This window comes from Medicago sativa, chromosome 7, assembly GCF_051527215.1.
Source record: "Medicago sativa cultivar Bolivia chromosome 7, Bolivia_mono, whole genome shotgun sequence".
Classification (NCBI taxonomy): Eukaryota; Viridiplantae; Streptophyta; class Magnoliopsida; order Fabales; family Fabaceae; genus Medicago; species Medicago sativa.
Window position 1 is genome coordinate 92,642,883 of NC_140755.1, and position 17,748 is coordinate 92,660,630.

The 17,748-nt window shown below is 32.6% G+C and overlaps 1 protein-coding gene across 3 annotated transcripts; it reads right to left on the reverse strand.

Annotated features, from left to right (window-relative positions):
• Positions 1–5,338: 5,338 nt before the first annotated feature.
• On the reverse strand, positions 5,339–11,477 carry LOC146910339 (uncharacterized). 3 transcript variants are annotated; one of them, XM_085725875.1, is made up of 15 exons: positions 11,236–11,477; positions 10,813–10,899; positions 10,615–10,731; positions 10,446–10,530; positions 10,178–10,286; positions 9,978–10,045; positions 9,738–9,866; positions 8,548–9,632; positions 8,256–8,456; positions 8,090–8,150; positions 7,620–7,733; positions 7,365–7,478; positions 7,175–7,281; positions 5,957–6,019; positions 5,339–5,671 (listed from the first exon to the last, which is right to left on the reverse strand). In XM_085725875.1, the coding sequence occupies exons 1-13, from the start codon at positions 11,283–11,285 to the stop codon at positions 7,180–7,182; spliced, it is 2,322 nt and encodes a 773-aa protein (XP_085582001.1). In that variant the 5' UTR covers positions 11,286–11,477; the 3' UTR covers positions 5,339–5,671; positions 5,957–6,019; positions 7,175–7,179. The 3 variants fall into 3 exon arrangements, with proteins under 3 accessions (XP_085582001.1, XP_085582002.1, XP_085582003.1); XM_085725876.1 differs by having other exon boundaries at positions 5,339–5,702; XM_085725877.1 differs by having other exon boundaries at positions 5,339–5,702; positions 5,833–6,019.
• Positions 11,478–17,748: the final 6,271 nt, after the last annotated feature.

The following is a 17,748-nucleotide window of genomic DNA, read 5'->3' on the forward strand; positions in this document are numbered from 1 at the left end:
TACAAACAAAGGACAATTTCGTAATATTAACACATAAAACAGACACATTAATTACACTGACAGCTTTTTTTAAGAAATGTGAAAAAGACAATGTGTGTCTACATTAAAGGACGGAGGGAGTAATTGTTAATACTTCTTTCGTCCTAAAATGTAAATAAAAAATTAGCCAACATAAATTGATATATTTGATACAAATTTAAATCAAATTGACAAACTTTTACTTATATTTTAAGACAAAGGGAGTATTATTAAGTTTGAAGTGAGGTTGGAACTCTCGACGTTCTTATTACTTGCTACCTATAACACCTTCCATCCATCAAGCCATCCTTATATTTTTTGGGATAGAAATGAGCAATATCATGATTCGGATTAAGGATAAGAATATGCTAGGTCAAACAAAGCTATGTGAGGATCATGTTTGGTCTCATAAAAAACTTTACGGTCTGGTCTTCTAAGCATGTAGTTTATCATAAACTTACTTTTAGTCATGTATATCACATTTTTTAAAACATGATTGTTTTTTAGCATTCTTAAAGTGCACATAGTTCTTATTAACATATTTAAATAAGTAAATATGTTCAAATAAACTATCCAATTAGTAAACCAATGAGATTAAACTCAGTTTCGATATTTAACATGATATCATATTTTAATTCTAATTTATCTCTTATTAATAAAGTTTAACCTGTCTCGTTATACTTAACCTAATTTTAACCTAATTTTCCCCTCCATACTTTTGCATTTAATGTTTATCTAAAGTCAAATTATGTTTCTAATTTTATGCTATTTTTTTGGAAAGGAATTACCTCTTCCTTTCTCTTTATTAATAAAGCTTAACCTGTCTCGCTATATTTAACCTAATTTTAACCTAATTTTTCCATCCACACTTTTACTGTACCAATGTCTTTAATTAGAACAATTATGACATTCAACTAAACTATTTTGTTACATGTTATCGTCAAATATTACCTTCGCACGGGTCGCACGGGTCGATGGTCTAGTAATAATAATTTTCATGCTTAAATATCAATTTTGGTTACCCTGTTATATGTCTTAAATAATGTGATACGTGATCTAATGATGAGAAAGGGTCAAATTGAAGAAAATTTAAGAAAATTTAATCATTTAAAACATGTCATATTACCATATTTTCAAGCAAATATTGAAGGCTCCACGTGAGTTTAACTCAGTTGATATGAACAATGCATAATATATGCAAGGTCCGGGTTCGATAATAATAAAAGACCAATTTTACAAAATAATAAAAATAGAGCACCAAAACTACAAATAAGTCTAAATTATAATATGCAACAAATTCATGTCCGATAATAAACTTAAATTATTGAAAATATTACAAATTTATAACTTAATTTGAAGTAATAAAATATAATAACATCATTAATAAAAAAATATTATTCATGTTTAATTAAGTGGTTCAGGCTAGAAGGGTCTTAACGTTCTCCATTTAAAAAAAAATTAGTCTAACCGAGGCTAAACCGTTGTCCCATGCCGGTGGATCTAATCAATTCTCACTCGTGATTACCATACTATAGTATTCATTTTCATATAGTTTGGAAAAAGTACCGTATCCGCATGAATGACAACTTTTTAATATCCATACCCTCTACGCTCTAAAACAAAAACAAACTAATAAATCACAAATATCATATTAAAAGTATTCAAATTTCTTAACAAATTGAGCAGAAAAATTTGCAAATTATGATATCACTTCTCATGGATTGCATCCATTGCCATTGGTGAGATTATTTGCCACATTTCAGTAGGGAAGATTTTTTCATGAATATATTTTGTTTTCCCAATTATTGTTTCCGCTAACTCTTTGTATTTGAGGTTAAATTTATGTCAGCCATTTGTTAATCATACAAATGATTGTTAGTTATTCGGATGCAAACATAGTTTGAATTTCAATTTTATAATGATATTTTTGCATGTCATTAGTTTCTTTAATATTGAATTATAAAAATTATAAACTAAATCATTTAGCATATCCAAAAGTATAAACATCTAAAACATTTTAAATATGTGAATATTAATTATGACAAATATCCAAATAATAAATTCATAAACTTGTGCTTCGGTATGAACAAGTTGAGTTTATCTATGAGCGTCTTCATACCAATGAACGAATTCATGGTGTTGGTTGTATGCTCCTTCTCTGAGTACAGGGAGGCCTATAGTCGCCCCTAGAAAATCAGTTGTGGGAAAATAGCGAGCTTTGACCAAACGTGCAACAAGACTATCCTCATCAGTTTGGAGCTTCCAGGCTTGCTTACCCAACATCGCCGCATTAAAGGATTCGAGATCTTTAAACCATATTCCGCCAATCTATGTGAACAGATAATTTCTCACACGACATCCATGTCATACCCTTATTTGAGGCGCCACCATTACCCCACCAAAATCCATTCATCATTTTTAATTTTAAGAATATCATCACAATATAGATTGAATTTAAAAAATTCATATAAACCCTTAAAAACCTTCCAGCAATACAATTTTTTAGTTCCCTTGTATTATGAATAAAAATTTAATCTCTAAAACCCTCTCCTCCCAATTTATTTTGTTTCTTCCACTTGCTCGTTTATTTTTCCCAAAACCCTTCCTGAAACAAAGTCTTAGAAACACTTGGTGCAGTTTACAAACCAAAGATTTACCGCTGGATTTAAAATGGGGTGTACGAGCATTTCCACACCAATTCAAAGAAAATGCCCATACATAAGGCTGATAGGAACATAGTTTAATTTTACTATTAATATTTGCCAATTGCGATCGATGAAATATAAGTATTATAATGCTGTTTTGATAATGAAAAAGTTTTTATAATTTTAAGCAATTGCTATGGTAAGACTCCACCACTGTTGTAACAAAAATACAAAAAAGTAAACCATTATTCTAAAGTTTTGTATCTAAAGACTCGATGTTATATATGATGTTGTTCAGAGTAGTTCCCCCAGACATGAAAGAAGCTATAGCAATTTTATGCTTTGTTGGAACAAAGTATGGTGAACTTCCAAGTTTGGTGAAGTTTCGATCACAACTTTCTCGCATATATCAGCTCGTTGTGTTAAGGGTGGCGTTTAGGATGAACCCATATATGTATTGGTCCATACTGGACCAAAATTTCTAGCCATTAGATTAAACAGGCTTATAGATATTCACCACACTGTATCTTATTTCCACCCATCAGATTTTTATTTATTTTTTATATTCTTTCTCTTTCTTCTCTTCCTCTCTCCAACCGGGTGGTGCCTGAAACCCTTTCCCTCCTCCACGTTCTCTCACCTTAGCTGCATAAACACCAATGAGTTCACTTTTTTTTAACATCATTGAGTTCACAAAATGCCCACAGTTGGCTGGCAATTTCCTACGAATAGATTTGAGCTCAATTCATCAGCTTCCTTTTGGATGACCAAATCTTGGCAAACAAACCTATAAATTATTATTATTTGGACTCAAAGATTCAACCATTAGTGATTTCCTTTTATTAACTTTCGATTAGTTTCAACTTATTAATTTGTTTGTCAATTAAATCCTAAGCAAAAACAAGGAATTGGACAACTGAATCCATTGATTTGATGTGAGATTTTCTGCAGCCATGTTTATTATCGTCAAGTAGGAGATGAAAAGATGCGAAGAGAACAAAGGCTAACAAAAGAACGTAGGAGAAGTTGATGATTCTCGCCGGTGTAGCAGAAATGGATGTCGGAGGGGTAGGAAAAACGAACATAGGAGGAGGACGACGACAGAGGGAGACGGTGGACATGGCGATGATGCACTTCATTGATTTTCCGGTTTACCCGTTCTACTGATACGATGCAATTTTCTTTGTGTTTTCTTTTAAAAAAATAAAATAAAAGAGGCACAGCCCAGAGGATAAAGCAAATGGGGGGAACAGTGTGTAGATGGTATAGAATGTTATTGTGAGGGAGATCAATCCAAAGGTTAAAAAAAAATTGGTCCACCATGGACAAATTTTTTTAGTGGTTCATTTTATACGGAACCGTTGAAACTAATCGAAAGTTAATAAAAGGAAATCACTAATGGTTGAATCTTTGAGTCCAAATAATAATAATTTATAGGTTTGTTTGCCAAGATTTGGTCATCCAAAAGGAAGCTGTTGAATTGAGCTCAAATCTATTCGTAGGAAATTGCCAGCCAACTGTGGGCATTTTGTGAACTCAATGATGTTAAAAAAAAGTGAACTCATTGGTGTTTATGCAGCTAAGGTGAGAGAATGTGGAGGAGGGAAAGGGTTTCAGGCACCACCCGGTTGGAGAGAGGAAGAGAAGAAAGAGAAAGAATATAAAAAATAAATAAAAATCTGATGGGTGGAAATAAGATACAGTGTGGTGAATATCTATAAGCCTGTTTAATCTAATGGCTAGAAATTTTGGTCCAGTATGGACCAATACATATATGGGTTCATCCTAAATGCCACCTTGATTTAAATATAATTCAATTGGTTTGGATCATAAGCCAACTTGATAACAATAGAAATATTATTCTATTTTTTTCAAAGTTTTTTATTACTACTTTATTAACAATGGAAAATAAAACCGATCATTTGAGTAAAAATAATGGGAATGCTTACAACGATAATGTTAAACACACAACGGAAGTTTTGTGAAGGATAAAAAGTAAGTTACCTATAAAACGGGCGGTGTGCAATCATGTACAATGAGAATGGATTAATAGTGATATTTAAGTGTTTTTTACTTTTTAGACCAATTAATGTACAATGAGAATGGATTAATAGTGATATTTAAGTGGATTTTACTTTTTAGACCAATTAAGAGGTATATGATCTATGTTTGTGCTGGGTTAGAAATGAGTCGAGCAAAAACAGAAAGAAAAAAAAAAATCGTAACGAATTTAAAGTGAAGAGATTTTTATGGTAGTTTATTTTTTTTCAAAAGGTTTTGGCCCTAAACAGTCATAATTTCAAGATCAAAATTAATAATTTGCCAAAAAATTAACAATGTCATGTGTACATCAATTTCTTTCTTTTACGAAAATGCTAACAAGTGTAAATCAATGCATTTTGAAAAACCAAAACTCGCCAATTTTAATCCCACAATTAAGCATAAAATTCCCACTAATATTTCGTTAGACTGTTCTGTTCATATGGTAACTTCTGCTGAAGTTTAATATAGAAGGCTCGACTATAATGATATAATAGTGTATGGGTTTAAAGAATAATTGGAACAAAATGTTAAATCAAGGTACCCAAAAGAAAACACAAGATTTAGAGTGGTGGGTTCTTTTCCTTAAAAAAAATGCAAATACCAAATTTACGTTATAAGATCATGCAAAAATGTCACAGTAAATTCATGTTTCTAAATTATGAGATTTCTCTGATGAGGATAAATTTGTTTCCCCCTTGTAACTACTGAACATGTTACACGTGGAAAGGAAGTCGCCCACTAATGGGCATGAAGGAGGAAAGAGGAGGGGTGGGAGTAAAAGGGAACACAAACATTTTTACAACAGGAGAACATTAATACAACTAATAATACATACTCATACATTGATAATACAAAAATATACATTTGCTAATGCAGTGAGTGTGAAGTTCCAGTTCTTTGTTGCCTGTGCTCAGCCCTGGATATGATGATGATGTTAACTTTGTACAGATCATCAGCGGAAACAGCTGCATGGCGATAAGATCCATTTTAAAATCACTTGCAGTTGAAAAGAAGGATGATTTCATCAAACTGTACTCCTCAAGAAGTTGAGCTTTCATTGGTTTTTCGATTTACTTAATTGGTTGACTTGGTTAAAAAATCAAGGTGAGAGAATATCAATATAAACCTTATGGTGAGAAAGCTCAACAGCTTGAGAGATCCACCTCTTCATTTGATGCAAAAATATTTCTTATCCACTACTTGTGTAGAAAAAGCAAGACATAAAGGAGGCCAGGGTGCAAAAGGCTTACCACGTGAGTAGTAAAGATAATGTGAAGCAGATCACTGGATTCCATCTCTAATCATGTTTGAACCTACAATTAGATGAAAACTTTGTGAGGATAAAAATATTATATACCCGACATTTTGAACCAAATACATACTCGCATGAAGGACTGATAAAAACAAAAGCCAATGTGATCCTTAAATTCACTCATATATGATATTTTCATATAGAAAAAACACAAACAAGACAAAATATAGAGCGTGCTGACAGTAGGAATATCCAATTTCTTAAATTTATCTTGGTGCCCGAGTCTCAAACCGAGTACCTCGAGGTTGAAGAGAGAACTCTCAACCAAGTGACCTCTCGGGAGACAGACAAGCATAAAATACAACAAAACTATCAAAAGGATTCCCAAATCAATCACGGTAATATACTTTTTATCATTTGAATGCCGAGCATTAAAGAACTAATTGAAGATAAACCAAATATTACAGGGACTAAAACAAACAAAATAATTACAGTAGAGACAAAATAAAAAACAAAGACTATGGAAAAACAATTACAGGGACCAACAACAACAACAACAACCAAGCCTTATCCCACTAAGTGGGGTCGGCTACATGGATCAAATGACGCCATAGTGTTCTATCAAAAACCATATTTGGATCCAGCTCATTGACCTTTAAATCTTTTCTAATGGTTTCTCTAATGGTTTTCTTAGGTCTTCCTCTACCTCTTTTAACCTGGCTCTCCTCCATTTGATCAACTCTTCTTACAACGGCATCTACGGGTCTTCTCTCTACATGTCCAAACCATCTAAGCCTATTTTCTACCAACTTTTCTACTATAGGTGCTACCCCCACTCTCTCTCTAATGGTGTCATTCACAATTACAGGGACCATTTCAAAAAATAATAATACGAGGACTTAAGTATTTTTTTAGTTTCTAAAACCCATAGCAAAGAATGAAAACCAAACATCTTGTAATTGCAAATAAATGCTATGATATTCCTTTTTAAACTTCAAAGCTTCTAATTTATCCTCAACACGAGTTTTAATTGTTATGCTAATCAACACTCGAGTTTTAGCGAATGCACCACCACCATCATCATAGTCTAACATTAATCCCCATTTGAGATCAATTTTAGTACTCATCAAGCAATTTATCTCCCCAGACATCAAAACCAAACACCACTTTTATAGTTGTCTAATTAATGTAATCCCCAAAAGAATCAATATATAACCTTGCTCACTGACTGACTCCAACGATGGTCTCCTCAGGAAAGTAACTTGGTCCAGTCCCATTCACCGGGTGAGCACCATCATAGTGGAGGATCCTAAGCTTTCCTTCCTACAATTACAAGCAAAAAGTTAACAATTAAGCAATTCAAGGGAAAAACATACCACATTGATCTCCCCCCAGTAAAGTCATACCTTTGTTCCATAAACTAGCCCGCCCCCGGGAAAAGGATGAAAGCATGCCACATTGACCTCATCTTCAGCACTCGGAAGCACCCTAACAAGTTCCATATCTGAAACTCTATATACCTAAAACACAAAGCAAATTCCAAGACATGAAATTGAGATTAAAACAATTTTACCTAAAAAATATTAATTTCATGTCATAGAATATTAGTTTCATGTTTCAAAAATCATACAAAACTACAATAGGTAGGAAGAGTGTCTCACCTCTAATACTGTATATATAGGTAATGTTGTTTCTCCATCAATGACAATGCTTTTAAGAAGAGAACCATGACGTCGACCATAGGCAAGGAGTATGTGCTCAGATGTAGGTGAGAACTACACATAAAACAGCAGTTGTACAAATTCAATCCATGAACAAAATTGCTTTACAAATTATGTTTAAACTTAACAAAGGTGACAGAACTAGCTATTAATATTTAAAGAAAGTCATATGAATAAATTTAACAACCTACAATAACAAAGGGTTCACTGCATTTTTAATTCATTATGGTTTTGCGTGCAATGCACATAATAAATAAAAGGCACGTATTTGTATCTTTGACTTGGAGATAAAAAAGTCAATCATGAAATAAGGATATGAAGAAGAAAAAAAAGGTACGGACACAAGCAGAGAAGGGAAGATAGAATTATGATTGCAAGAAAGAAAGCATATGATGAAGTACTAAACAGACCTGAATTGAAGTCAGACAATGAGCTGCTCTAATTGCCCGAGACGCAAGCACCAACCCAAATCTGTTTAACAAGTATCGATAACAAAATTATTTTAAAAAGTAATGGACTTCCTTAAACCAGAAGAAATAGTAAATGCTTAGCAGCAGTAATTGAATTGTGCCTTACGTTGCCTCCTCAAGGGAATATATCCGCAGCTCATACATAACTTGGTGTGCTGATATTGGATGCCGAGTTGGTGATGTTGCAATACCAGACTCTTGATGTACTGGAGTTTGTAATCCAGGATCAGCTTCTATATGAGGAAGCATACATGCAACACAGGCAGCTAAAAATCTACCGCATGGTGAAAAGTGGGCACCCATTTCACTGCAAAGTGCAAACACGGTTGTGAAATAAAACATAAAGTGCATATAATTTCAATTACATAGCTGATGAAAAACGTAACTTCAGAAGGTACCTGCAGAGGACGGCATGAGGTATAATTAGACGACATCTGTCAGCATTTAGTGGGGAACAGGGATTTTTTATGTCATGAGACCACACCCTTAACTTCACGGTACAAGGCAGCTCGGTAGCTGCCGCTGCAGCCACAGACGTTGCGAGTTCTGACTGGATTCGACTCATGATGGTTTGGATGTCAGATCCATCATGTGGGGTATTAATAGAAGCAGCAAGATTTCCGGATTCAGATACAGGTGTCCGTGAGTGTGAAAAATGACTCCGTAAACCTGATCTTACAGAAGATCCGGGTATGTTAATGCTGCCAGACATTGCAGAAGATGGCATTGCTACATCAGCATTAGAAGTGGGAAGAGTATTAGCCATTACACTAGAACTAATCTGTGGAGCTAGAGTGTCACGACTAACACCCGTGTGAGGTAGCATTGAGGGGAGACCAGCTTGGCTTTGACCCATCATCCATCCTTGTAGAAAAGGTAATTCCCATCCACTTGGGTCTCTTGAAGAAACAAACGGATGAAATTGACCATCCTCTGGATGAACCCCATGATTTGCGGTTTGTCTAGATAATCCATGTAACATACCATTAAGAGAACTTGCATCGGTAGGGTTTCTGTGTTGACTTCCTTCAGCCGGTCTGGTTTCATCAGTCTCCATACCGTCCATTGTGAGGTTGCCGATGCCAATTCCCATTCCATTAGAGAAAGCAGTATGCACGGGATATTCTGTACCAGCTTGAGAGTTAGTCGGAATCTCCAAGACTGTATCCATGGGAGACACTATAGTATCATGTTGTTCTGTTGAATTTGTGTCCGCTTGAAACTGAGCCACGGCAGAAGACTCAATTTGTATTCTACCTGAACCAGCGTCATGACTAGCATGCTGTAACTCTGCTCTCGACTCATCAACAGAATACGGAGGCACGAGGAAGAAAGGCAATGACACATTAGGTGGTTCACTAGACAAAGTAACATGTTCTGTAGGATGAACATTTGTGACAAAAACAGCAGGTGGAGGATATTGTAAGTAACCAATGGACGTTGCCTCTGTCATTGAGGAATCTGAAGAGTCAAGATCGTTGACCTGCACATCAAAGCAAGCATGTTAACCAAAAAGAAAAATAAAATAAAAAATTAACATAGTGAATAGCATGGGTATATAGACAACCAAAAACACAAGTTCATTCACCTCGGCCGTTAAAAGATATGGCGCGGCATGAGGGTGAAAATGAACAGCCCGTAGAGATCGCCTTGTCTTTAACACAAAAATTGGGGAGTAGGATGCTTCGCCTTTCTTGTCGTAGTGCCATATGTACAGCTGCACGATATATTCCAGAACACAATATAAGAGGGTAAAAAAAATCTATCACAATGAAGAGTAATTCATTAAAGATGAAAAAACATGGGAGGTTCTCAGAAAAACTACTACCTTGTGGCCTGATGCAACGGCAATGATTTCCCCTTTGGCATGAAAAGCAATGGATGCAATTGGTCGATCTGTGATAACATATCCAATAAATTCATCAAACAGAAAACCCAATCAATACAAGAAAAACAACAAAAAAAAATTAGTAATAGTGGCAAAGGTGATTTAGAAAATACAACGAGATAGACAGAAAGTAAATATACAGAAGTGGTGAGATGTTATGCACTCCGATGTGTTAGCATCCCATAATCGAACTTCTTGATCCAAGCTCCCACTAGCAAGTATTTGTGGATGCAATGGATGGAACCTAACCTGTAGTCATTTAGCACATAAATTAAAATTGGATATAACGATGCACTCTTTTCCTTCTGTAAACAACAAAGGCAAGAAAGTACTAATAGATGCACAATAAATTGAAAATACTAATAGATGCATAATAAATTCAGGCAGACAGGCAGATTTCAAGCTTACCACCCAAGGCGTCCTCATATGGCCAATTAACACCTTTAAGCAACGTCCAGTTTCACAGTCGATTATCTTTACTGTGTGGTCACCACTACACATAACAAACAAAAAAAACTAATCACAAAGGGTCTTCAATTTAAACTAATAATGAGGTGATGAACTAATTGCAACTTACTGCGTGGATGCAAGAACTTTTCCATCTGGACTAAACGCCGCTGCAATAGTAGACCTTGGCGCAGGTACTAAAGAACAATACTTGGCTGACAAATGCCGCAGTGAATCAGCCTCAACCCTAAGGATCATTTTCAAAGATGTTAGTCAAGAGGCTCGCATTTTCTTAGATATCGTTTATAGACTGAGATTGTTTAAATACCATGACAATAGGCCACGCTTTGCATCTCTTGCTACATGTTTTGTTCTCGGTGAAATCTCTCTCCGTGCAAGCAAATTAAAGACATTGCTACGATTCAACAAATTCAACACAACGGATGAGAGAAATATTATGCAGAAAACTAATATACAATCCATATAAAAACTGAGGCAAACTTTTATTTCTGCTTCAATGATTTAAGTATTAAGAAACTAATCTTTGACTTAATGCTAATTTGAGCTGATCCTAATGGTCAATAAACGAGCACATAGATCATTATAATAAATCAAATTATGCAAATCTCGATCAGAATCACCATAATTCAATTATAAAAAAAAATACAAAAAATTCCAAATGATTCGATCTAAATGCAACTGAAACCGATGGAAACAGAGAAATGATTAATCAGAAACGGAGAATCGTTACCTGCCGTTATAATTACCGGTGCGATCACGATTCCGATGAATTCTCGTCATATGTGTGTGTAGAATACAAAAATAAACAACAAAAAAAGAGAGAGATTAACGAGAAGAAACAGAAGAGAGGATCGAATCAGAGAGAGTAATAGGAAGCAAAGATTAACGCTTCTTTTTCTCTCTCTGTCTCTGGTGGCTTTGTTTCAGAGAAGCTCCTCTCCGTGTTCGTGTTCGTGTTCGTGTTCAAGGTGCAGAGACCTAGCGAGACGACGGTGAAGGTATAATTAACACAAGTCGTAGGCCATATTAGAATATTCTTTAATTTCAGGGGCCAATCTGTGAACATTAATATTTATATTTATTATGATTATGATACTATCATCTTTATATAATACAAAAGCTTATATCTTTGAGCAAAAGTACATGTGGCATCTTCATACTCCCCATTTCATTTAATGTTTTTTCATCAACCAATCAAAATAGATCTTGACTCATTCATTTTCTATTAGCCAATCAAAATTGAATCATGACTCACTTATTTTTCACCAACCAATCAAAATTGATCATGATATGATTTTTTCCCTATATATAAATAATTTGATTTTTTATTATTTTCATCTACCGCTTCCTCCCATAAAAAATCACTGCTTTCAACCTCATTATCTTTTTGTTTTATTTTTTTATTTTTTATTGTTTTATTGTTTATTTAACATTTCTTATTGTTATGTTCCTTTTTATGTGATTTCTAAGGTTGATGTTTCTTATTCATATTCTCTTTTCAATTTTCTTTTGGTGTTTATATGTTCTTTGTTTTTGTTTGGATCTTTATTTTGGACATGGAAGCTAATCAACAGAAAAGAAGAAATGCATCACATATAAATTAGAATATATACGAAGGATTTCTATTACCACGTTCAAATATAATCACTTTCATCCCCCTTTTGTTTTATTTTAATCCCTCAATACTCACAACTTTTTCTATCTATCCATTCTTCTTTGTTTAATTTTTCTTACGTTTCTTATGTTGTTATTTTACTTTTAATATCTTGCTCTTTTATGTTATTTTGGTTTTAGTTTTTTTTTTTTTTGCTACTTTATGCTTGAGATGGAAACCAGTCAATAGACAAGAAGAAATGCATCCTATTTTCGAAAAATTGATTGAATCGATAACTTTGGAGTGAAAAAGATAAGAAATACATAATAGAAAATCGATTTTATGGCACCTTTGATTTTTGTTTTTTGAGTCAAAAAGTTCCTTTTTCTTTAACTACAAGGGAGCAAGGTGCTACCCTAAAATTTTAAGTGCATTTTCAAAAAAAATAGTAAACCATACAATCATTTATATTTTATTTCCTTCATCCTAATTAAATATTTAAATGAGTTTATACTATTTTTAAAATTATTATCCTAATTAACGATTATTAAATTATTATGTTTTTTAAGTGAAAAAAATATTATGTTTTATTCAACGTCATATTTTTGTATCCATCATTCATTCTATTATTAAAATTAATAATCACACATGCTTTAAAACTGCATAAATATTTTTATTAATTACCTTATTTATAAGTGGAAAGTGGTAAAAGTCTTATAATGACAAAACTAAATGAATTTTTGATTTCTTATTAATATCTTTCAATGGCACTTTGCCCCCTCAAAAAAAAACATGTTTCAATGACAACCATCAGATTATTATCATTGTTTGATTTCTCAACCAATCAAATGGATTCATCCACCCTTTGTCTTAATTTTTGACCAATTAGATTTAACAAAATCATGAAAGGTTTCAATAATACACGTATTTTTTAACAATAAGCTAAATATAATTTTTTTCCAACAAATATAATTCTTATAACAAGCAGATTGTATGTTTTTCCACTCAACTTTCAACCATAACATAGCATGTTGACATGACATTTTTTTTTTTATTTTTCTACAAAAGATGCAAAACCATGCAATAATATCAATTGTCTAATTCAATGTATTTATTGGTTTGGTTTGAATGTGTTTTTCCATGATGTTATAGGTTTTTGGTACAAAATTGGATGAAGAAGAAAACAATTAATTTTGTTTCGGGAAAGAAAAAAAATCTAACAACTAATTACTAACATTTGACATTAAAAAAAGCATTTGTTTTATAGGATATCTATTTTCTTAATTAAATATATAACTTTTAAACTATGATAATCAATAAAATCTTATGCTTTTCATTTTAAATAGTATTCAAGACATTTTGCTAATTCCCTAAAAAAAAGACATTTTTCAAATTAAAAATAAAAAATAATTGACATTTTAAGGATCTACACTAACAAGTTTTTTTAAGATAAAAATAAAATTTATGGAGAAAAAAAAAGTAGGGGACGTAAATCGAATCCAAAAAAAGAGCCAACACGGTCTTTTCTATTCATTTCAGTGATAGTCTTTGTCCCAATTGTTGTTTTTATCATCTTGAATTTCATTTGAAAATATTATGACATTTAATCAAATGAACTTTGTTCATTGATATGACCACATATGCTAAAATTAATTTGTGATAAAATATTTCTAAGTATACAACAATGCCTTAAACTTTTGTAAAAAAATGTCTTAATTTTTTTACTAGAGCCTTAAATATTATACTATATACATTAAATTTTTTCAGCTTATTATAGAAGTTTCTTATTCATAGCACCATCATCACTAATTATAATTTACAATTTTTTGTCTTGGACCATGAGAATTGCTACAAAAAAAAACAAATTTGTTGCTAATTTTTAAACAGTTACTTTGAAATTAAACCAAGATTGTATTCCCATTTTTTATTAATATGGAATTTATATTTATATTGTTAATATATTTCATGCAGTGACCTTAAACCACATAAATATGATTAATACCGGTATTCAATTGAAATTAAATTTAAATTATAAACATTTGTGAAGTAATTAATTTTTTACCTCTCAAAATAGGAATTTTTTTCTTTGTGAAAAAAAATATTTTTGTTGTAAAGGACTCTTTGTATACCGGAGTTTGATCTAAAGATTGTTCTACTGAAAAATCAAACTTGGGTTTTCTGATTAATTTGGAACTCACTAACCACTTGAGTTCAATCACATTACAATCAATGCTTTTTTAGTAAAAATATTTCAAATAATTCTAATTTCATAATTCATATTAATGCTCAAATAAATTTTACAGTCCTATAATTGCAACTCGGTTGGAAGCTCCATTCATATTGATATGCATGTGTCAATGCTTAAACTTATACCTCTCATTGTGTGAATTTAACCGCTGGAGTACTCGAGAGAAAAAATACAAAATATCTCGTGAGTATATTTTTCTAATTGCTCTAATTTATATAAATGGAAAGGATATTCTCTCCAAAAAAAAAAATGGAAACGATATATTATAAAAACCATTTTTAAATATGAATGTCATGAGTGTTGTATGTTTTAGGAGTTTATGAAAATAGAAAGAAAATGCTAATACCAATATTGAATAAATAAATGTTAATTTTTTTAGAGGATAAATAAATGTTGATTAGTAATTGTTGTAGATTCAAACAAAATCACCACGATATGTTAAATTAAAAAATTAAATAAATAAAACAAGAAGTTTTGTTCATGTGGTCAATTAGCTCCATCAACGACGAATTGTTATGGAGAACATGAGTTTGATTCTAGGTGGAACAGTTAATGGTCAAACTTTACTAACCTCCCAACTTAACTTAAGATTACTAGAACCCCTTTAGCTTTAAAGCCATAGGGCTAACACCATAATAAACAGTGGTGGGTCTAATAGAGAATAATGTTTATGAAACGACTCTCTTCCTTTTATACAGATCTAATTAAATAAATTATTTTAAAATAAATAAGTGTTGTTGGAATATAACAATATAGTTATTTGTGGAACTCATTTGTTGAAGAAATTACATTCTTATTAAGTATTATTATTAAAAGATGAATGAGCAATGTGTATAAGCGACTCATTCAAAATCTCAAATTGGCGAGAGCTTTTATTCATACAAATTTAATTCATGTTTCATTTAAAATTAATGTTTGAAAGAATGAATTAAGAATTATTTGAAAGAAATACATGACATCTAAAAACTTTATAAAAAAAAAAATAGTTCATAATTTTTTTACTACCGGGGATCATACATTTAGTTTAATCATCATTTTAGACTAAAAGAAACCACATAAGTGATATTGACACCACATCTTCACCCTAAATCTTAAGACATTAGATATATTATGGTGCTCAATATCTACTCTTGAATTCAATGTTGAACTTTTACTCACATTTGACACAATAACAACTCTCCCACTCGCGCTCCCGCTACAAAGTCGAACCGAGTTTTGTTACGACCGTTGGAATTTATGGAGGAACTCACGGTGTTGTGGATCGATCCATTGGAGCTAGAGCAATCATCCAAGCGAGAATGATATTACATTTTCACCGAATATTTAAGGTATTAAGTATATGAGTCTTCCAACTTATATGTTGTCCAACCTCCACTCTTTTATTCAATGTTGAAATGTAACTTACACTTGATACATACAACATTTTTTCACTTAAATATAGTTGAATTCTAGCCCGTGCTTGGCACGGGTATCCATACTAGTTATGATGGCATTTTCATTATTGAAAGGGATATATTTCAGCCTTATCTTTAAGGTCAAATTAAATATTGAGGTTTGTGAAATCCACTTTCATTATTTAAGCTAGCGTCAAGACGAATATTAATGTGCTCGTCTATTTTCGTTTTTATTGCTGAAGAATGATGATTTATTTTTAAAAGAAAATATATTTATATTATTTCATTAATAATAATTTCAGCATTACAATGCGGGATATGAAAATAAATATTGGAACTAGCTGATAACACAGCTTATTCCACTAAAGCATGAGCTGCCGTATTTGTTTGTAGTCTTTTAAACTCAATTTGAGAGTTTATGAACTCTGAATGAAAGAATCTCTGACACCATGATATGATGTAACCAAATAATGAAAGATCAAGTTTGTTAGAGTGGAAAGTGTCACTGGTTGTTTTAGAATCCACCACAAAGTCGACATTGTTTATCTACGTGTTACTTACAATTAACATTAAACAAACCTAAAGTTTCACCAACCTGAACATAACATAAAGGAGAGAAACTCATGGTTTTGGCTAGAACAAAAGCGTCATCATCATCGCGCACACATATGATATACCAATGCCTACATTATTCATAGACTGCAAAAAAAAAAAAACATCTTATTGCGCTTGAGACGAACAAACGCCGACCTTTGCTTACGAACGTCACCACATGCAGTTGACGAGAAGCTCGACGACATAGGAGGCCTTGTGTGTGAAGCTGAAGTCATTTGTTGATCGTCACTCGCACTATGAATGATATTAGCATCGTGTCAGTCTTCAAAGGTGACACGCTCTATCAACTATGTTGACACAAAGTTCATGCTCATTCTTCCAAAGTTTAAGGTTACGGTGATTCCATAAACTCCAGCAAATGGCTGTCAAACGCTAACATGTTATTGAGATGGATTTTGTAACAGAAAAAATAGTTTCTATGGCCGAGTTAGTGACAAGAAAAGCATAGTTTACCTCACTCCAAATATCAGCCATTTGCCACACTTGCATCACACAAGAACTAAAATTACCATTAAAATTTTATAGGGCCAAATAAGAAAAACTTGTGATTTTAGCGGGACTAACAATATATTTAATCCAAAAATAATATAAATGAAGGGTGAACAACAGCACACAACGCCTCCTGCCAACCAGAAACGCAAATGTCACTAATCCGAGACTGAACTGGGCGGTGGGCACAAATGGGTCACATTTAACTATTTTCATTAGATTGAATATTTTAGATCGAGAATTGATCGAACTCACTCAATTATCTGCCCTAAAAGGGAGCAGATTGCAATGAATGGAGGCATTCCCCTTGATGATACATCAATATGTAGGAGGTTGATGTGCAGATTTTACGTAAACATTATCAGGACTAATATTATCTATTGTACATACATAGACATGGACATTTACATCCTTCATCGTGAAACAACACTTCATGATTTTAAATATAATAATACTTCCCTTATGTAGTTTTTTTTTTCCCGCACACAAAAAAAAAAAAAGCTGATTTTAACATTTGATGGGTAGTTTGATGGGTAAATTGTACTATATATCGAATTCTCCAAATAAACTATAACCAAAAGCATGGAAAGAAAAAAAAAAGCACAATAAAATTAGTTCGCACATAAATGAATGCACTTTATATCTTAAATCTAAATAAAATTTTGTTATTTGAATTTCAAAGTTAAAACATAAGTTTAAAGACATCTTTGATCCCTTAATTGAAAAATTCAGTTTGGTCCCTTAACTTTAAAATCAGTCAATTTGCTTCTTTTAAAAGTCCAGTTATATAACAAGGAAAGACAGTCTAGTATTTCAACATACGTTGCGGTTTCAACTCTTGATTATCCTTGTTGAATAAGAGAGAAAAGAGAGACATATGATGGAATACCGTGTGTCTGAATG

Coding starts and splice junctions, on each gene's coding strand:
- LOC146910339 (XM_085725875.1), bottom strand. CDS start 11,285: ATGACGAGAATTCATCGGAATCGTGATCGCACCGGTAATTATAACGGC. Junction 10,900..11,235: donor ACCGGTAATTATAACGGCAG/GTAACGATTCTC, acceptor GTTGAATCGTAG/CAATGTCTTTAATTTGCTTG. Junction 8,457..8,547: donor CCTCATGCCGTCCTCTGCAG/GTACCTTCTGAA, acceptor TGCACTTTGCAG/TGAAATGGGTGCCCACTTTT.